This window comes from Lactuca saligna, chromosome 9 (assembly GCF_052625555.1).
Source record: "Lactuca saligna cultivar CGN05327 chromosome 9, ASM5262555v1, whole genome shotgun sequence".
Taxonomy (NCBI): domain Eukaryota; kingdom Viridiplantae; phylum Streptophyta; class Magnoliopsida; order Asterales; family Asteraceae; genus Lactuca; species Lactuca saligna.
In genome coordinates this window covers 18,645,717-18,651,386 of record NC_136425.1, presented here as the reverse complement: position 1 = coordinate 18,651,386, position 5,670 = coordinate 18,645,717, and the positions used below count along the sequence as shown (strand labels likewise).

The 5,670-nt window shown below is 37.8% G+C and overlaps 1 protein-coding gene across 1 annotated transcript; it reads right to left on the bottom strand.

The window, feature by feature from the left end:
- Positions 1 to 2,657: 2,657 nt before the first annotated feature.
- LOC145016607 (heat shock cognate 70 kDa protein 2) lies at positions 2,658 to 5,670 on the bottom strand. Its single transcript, XM_078974867.1, has 2 exons — positions 5,380 to 5,670; positions 2,658 to 4,553 (listed from the first exon to the last, which is right to left on the bottom strand). Exons 1-2 carry the CDS (start codon positions 5,591 to 5,593, stop codon positions 2,824 to 2,826), a joined length of 1,944 nt encoding a protein of 647 aa, XP_078830993.1. The 5' UTR covers positions 5,594 to 5,670; the 3' UTR covers positions 2,658 to 2,823.

Here is a 5,670-nt window from a genome sequence, read left to right as displayed (position 1 = left end):
TTTGTGCTTACGGTTTTCAGGTTATGTTTTCAGGTACTTCTGGTTCAAAGGGGGGGAGCCCAGGATGATTGCAATGCACACACCACCTCATTCCACATTTTATGTTATTCTGATAATAGTTTTATTAATTTTAAAAATAAAAAAATTTGGCCTTAACTTTTGGGATGTTACATAAATCAAATCCAATTCCTCAAGCTAGATTATGAAGGTTACAAATACCTAGATTTTCCAAAAGAAAACGGAGGTGTTGAGCACCTAAACCTTTGGCGAACATATCAACAAGCTGCAACGTCGAGTCAATATGAATGGGTTGGATTTCTTTAGGTTCAACTCTTTTGTGAACAAAATAATAATTCATCTCTACATGCTTCGTTCGTTCATGGAAGCCTAGGGCACGATGTCTTTGGGGTCTATTTGACAGGTTTTCTGGGCTTCTAAATTGGTAGTGATGATCCGATTTATGTGGGCTTGTGACCTCATTTTTGGTTTGTGGATTGTTGACTTCATCTAGAACCAATCGGCTTGAATGAAGAGGACAAGGGGTCATGTCACCAATTCTTTGTTTAGCTTCTTCATGTTGTCGTCCATATTCTTCCTCTTGAATGTAATGTGTGACATCCTCATTTTAATGACCCGAAAAGACATTTTCTTTATGTTTATTTAAAACAGAATATTCTTTGTAAATGCGGAATTTATCCCGTAAAAAGTATTTCCAAATAAATGTTTTTCGTTGATTATTAAAAATAGGATGTCGTAATTGATACAAGAAATATTAGCATAAACATAGTTATAACAGGACTTACAACATATTATTATACTATGGCCTACATCTCTTCGGATCACTCATCAGATCCAAACATCACTATCCATGTACATTTGTACTGCTACTTGTGATACAAGGAAACTGAGTGGGTCAGAGTTGGGAAGTCTGGTAAGTATATAGGGTTTTCAACCCACAATAATATAATTAATTTGTTTAATTATTTATTTCACATCAAACAATTAAGCCGATTACCCATTCTCGTTTTATTATATATATTCAACTCTAAGAATCATCGCGAACGTTGAGTAGATAGTACTGCTTTAGGGATTCATCTTCAATACATGTCAGTAAGGAATGTAGTACATCGTATGAACATGTAGTTCATCACCTACAACTTGAAACTTAACCATGTATGTATATTGGGATTGTCGGGTTAACCTGATGATGGTTTTCAAACCCTATTAAACCCGATCCTATTTGTCATATTCAAGTTTGGATATTTTTTATACCCCTAGCTATTTGTTTGCCTTCTCATGTGATGGTCTTCATCTTAAATGCATACACTATGACAATGTGTATCGTTATGGGAACGACATACTTGAAATGTTTTGTTGGATACAAACACAATCGAACACCATAACAAATCATCTCCAAATGGAAAAAGACCAATAATCCATATTGTGATAATCAAACAAGTGCTGAAAAAACGATATAACATCACGACTTGACCAGGATGACGAACTATGTCTATATAGTTGAACAAAAAGTCAGGAATGTACAAAAATTAACAATCACGCATGTTTAGGGATTAGTATTTGGTGGTGGTAGTTGAACTATATTATAGGTATATTATAGGAATTAGTGTAAAAATGGTAAACAGTACCATCTGAACAGCTACACTAATTTGTTCCAGGGCTCGTATAGGAGACTACTAATAATAATTTAACATTGTTTGTAGTTAGTTTTTTATAATAAAAAATAAGGTTGAGGAAAATAAATACATTTAATTTTAATGGATATTTCAGTGAATAATTACGGCCCAATTGCGATTGGATTTAATAAAAGGGAAAATGTTGTCTACTACCTAAAAAGTCCTGGGATGGCCCATTAAGCATACACTTTGGAGGAGTTTGTTAATGAAATTGAAATTATATTGGTGACAGATTGGCAGTTATTTTTTGTCCATGAATTGAAGAAACTATTAACAGAATAGGGTTTTGTAAAAAGATTATTAAGAACTTTTTAATATGAAAACTGATATCGCAATACAAAAACAACAAAACAAATTTTGAAGAGACGTGGTCGAAGGGAGATAATAGAAAGAGAAATTTTGTATAAAGAAGAATGAAGTCACAAAACCCAGAATTTCAACACACTATTAGATTGCGTAAATTTACATCTTACTTTGTTTCGATGCTAGCTTAAATCAAACTCCAAAAACTTGTGTTTCGGAATGGGCCCAAAGGTTGATGAGCATGGGGCTACTGTGGCCTAACAATCAATCGCAGGCCTAATATGTAAGTAAAATCGTCGGTTGTAATTTGTGAAAACATGTAAAAACTACATAAAACGTAAACTAAGCATATTACAGCGATTGTCAATTACATTATTTTGTCAGTGGTGATATTTTTTCATTTTTCTAAATATTAAACAAACTATTGCTACAACCATGCCACAAATGGTGAGAATTTTAGCAGTATAGACAACTTCTCAAAATACAGTAGATGAGTTCTAAAAGAAATTCTGTTATTACAAATAAGGTATGACAAAACTTATTTGAAGTTTAGAGAAAATCTTGGATTATTACAATGTAAAATAAAACATTTTCTGTTTAATGAATCGGATCGGCTGCTGTTCTGTTATATGTAAAAGAAAACGATAATAAGCAAAAGGGTTACTGGAAATATAGAAAATCCATAAAAATCCAAAATTCACCCCCAATAAAAAAGAGGTACCACCATTGTTACCAAACATAAAATTGTCTTAAGTATCATCATCACCACAAAACCAAAACTAAAGAAAATATAATTTCATAAAAAAAAAAAAAAAAATTACAAGACTTAGTCGACCTCCTCGATCTTAGGGCCAGCACCGCCACCAGAAGGAGCGGGATCCTCATCCATACCACCAGCAGCATCACCTGCTCCACCTTGATACATCTTGGCAATGATCGGGTTGCACACATTCTCAAGCTCCTTCATCTTATCCTCAAACTCATCCGCCTCAGCCAACTGGTTGGTATCCAACCAAGCAATGGCCTCATCAATCGCATCCTCAATCTTCTTCTTGTCACCTGGAGTCAACTTCTCACCAATCTTGTCATCCTTCACTGTGTTCCTCATGTTGTAAGCATAATTCTCCAAAGCATTCTTGGCCTCCACCTTCTTCTTGTGCTCCTCATCTTCAGACTTATACTTCTCCGCTTCCTGAACCATCTTCTCAATCTCCTCCTTGGAAAGTCTTCCCTTGTCGTTGGTGATAGTAATCTTGTTCTTTTGACCCGTGGTCTTGTCCTCAGCAGAGACATTCAGAATACCATTCGCATCAATATCGAAGCAAACAGTAATCTGGGGTACACCTCGTGGTGCGGGAGGGATTCCCGAGAGTTCAAATTTCCCCAACAAGTTGTTGTCACGTGTCCTTGTCCTCTCACCTTCGTACACCTGGATCAACACTCCAGGCTGGTTGTCCGAGTAGGTGGAGAACACCTGTTCCTTCTTCGTTGGGATTGTTGTGTTTCTCGGGATAAGTACAGTCATCACACCTCCAGCAGTCTCCAAACCAAGAGAAAGAGGAGTCACATCCAAAAGAAGCAAGTCCTGAACCTTCTCATTACCCTCACCACTCAAGATAGCAGCTTGAACCGCAGCTCCATAAGCAACAGCCTCATCTGGGTTGATGCTCTTGCAAAGCTCCTTTCCATTGAAGAAATCCTGCAACAGCTGTTGAACTTTCGGAATACGGGTCGACCCACCAACCAAAACCACATCGTGGATCGAGCTTTTGTCCATTTTAGCGTCTCTCAAACACTTCTCAACTGGCTCCATGCATTTTCTGAAAAGATCCATGTTGAGCTCTTCGAATCTGGCTCTGGTGATGGTGGAGTAAAAGTCAACACCTTCGTATAGAGAGTCAATCTCGATTGTGGTTTGAGCGGTTGAGGAGAGAGTCCTCTTTGCTCTTTCACAGGATGTTCTCAGTCTCCTCAAAGCTCTGGGGTTTCCGGTGATGTCTTTCTTGTGCTTTCTTTTGAATTCTTGAACGAAATGGTTGACCATTCTGTTGTCAAAATCTTCTCCACCAAGATGAGTGTCACCAGCTGTGGCTTTAACTTCGAAGATACCTTCTTCAATGGTCAAAAGGGACACATCAAAAGTACCACCTCCAAGGTCGAAGATAAGAACATTCTTCTCTCCAACACTAGTTGCCTTTTTGTCAAGACCATAAGCGATGGCAGCAGCAGTTGGTTCGTTGATGATACGCATCACATTGAGTCCAGAGATGACACCAGCGTCCTTGGTTGCTTGACGTTGTGAGTCGTTGAAGTAAGCAGGGACTGTGACGACGGCGTTTTTGACTGTGGAACCAAGGAAGGCTTCAGCGATTTCCTTCATTTTGATTAAGACCATGGATGAGATTTCTTCAGCAGCGAAGGTCTTTTCTTCACCCTTGTAGTTCACTGCAATCATTGGCTTCTCAGCTGGTCCGGGTGTAACCTTGAATGGCCACAACTTGATATCGCTTTGAACCGAAGCATCGGAGAATCTTCTACCGATGAGACGTTTCGCATCTGTTAAAGCAAACAGAGTTAGAACAAATAAATTAATTACAACACTAATAACGTAAGCTAACGTAAACAATTTTGTTTAATTTGATTTTATTATACTCGAGGAATACAGAGATATATGTAGAATAATAGATAATACGATTGTATAAAAGACAAAGACACATCAAAAAGCTAGTGATTCGAAATTACTTAAACGGTTTCCTTGATTTTGACAAACAGTATATAAACCTGTAATTTAATATAAAGTTGGGATCCACCGACTTTCAACAATCAATATCTAATATTTGATATGTAAGGTGTGCATCAGATATTATATAGCGAGACATGCCGCCTATCACGTAGTTTCGTAAATACTTAACAAGGGTTTATCCTATGGAACAAACACGCGGGTTTTCAGATTGAAAAACTCAGATCTTATTAAGATAGAAAAAGAACTAGCATCGGTAGATCTATTCATTTGTACACAAAAACAACGCATCTTCGAATTAATAAACTTATACAAGTCGCTTTAGGCTCTCAGATTCAGATCTTTATAGTTTTCAATAGCTTAGATTACTCTTCAGATCAATGATGTCACGTGAAAGCTAAACTCGGTAACTATCTAAGCGAAAAACGTATGGAAAGTACACGTATTTGCTAATTATGATGGAACAGGCACGGTCGTTCAAAGCAGGACACACTAATACAGCTAAAAAAAGTGGATCGAGCAATAATTTACACACAAATTATAACATAGCATGCTTCAGCATCAAATATACGAGATCTGACAGTCAAAAGCATAAAAACCGCAGATCGAACAAAAATTAAGATCGTAGAAGAGAAAACTCACCGAAAACTGTGTTTGTGGGGTTCATGGCGACCTGATTCTTGGCGGCATCACCGATCAACCTCTCGGAATCGGTAAATGCGACGTAAGATGGGGTAGTTCTGTTACCTTGGTCATTGGCAATGATCTCAACACGATCGTGTTGCCAGACACCGACGCAGGAGTATGTAGTACCTAGATCAATACCGATAGCGGGACCTTCGCCTTTACCGGCCATTATGTTCTCTCTCTCGACGAAAGTGTGTTGTGCTAGGGTTTGAGAGAGAGGTATGAGGGGTTTGTGACGGACGAAAA

Excerpts from the sequence above, each read along its gene's own strand:
- LOC145016607 (XM_078974867.1), bottom strand. The coding sequence starts at position 5,593 with ATGGCCGGTAAAGGCGAAGGTCCCGCTATCGGTATTGATCTAGGTACT. Across the intron at positions 4,554-5,379 it reads CCCCACAAACACAGTTTTCG|ATGCGAAACGTCTCATCGGT; the intron begins GTGAGTTTTCTC and ends TTGCTTTAACAG.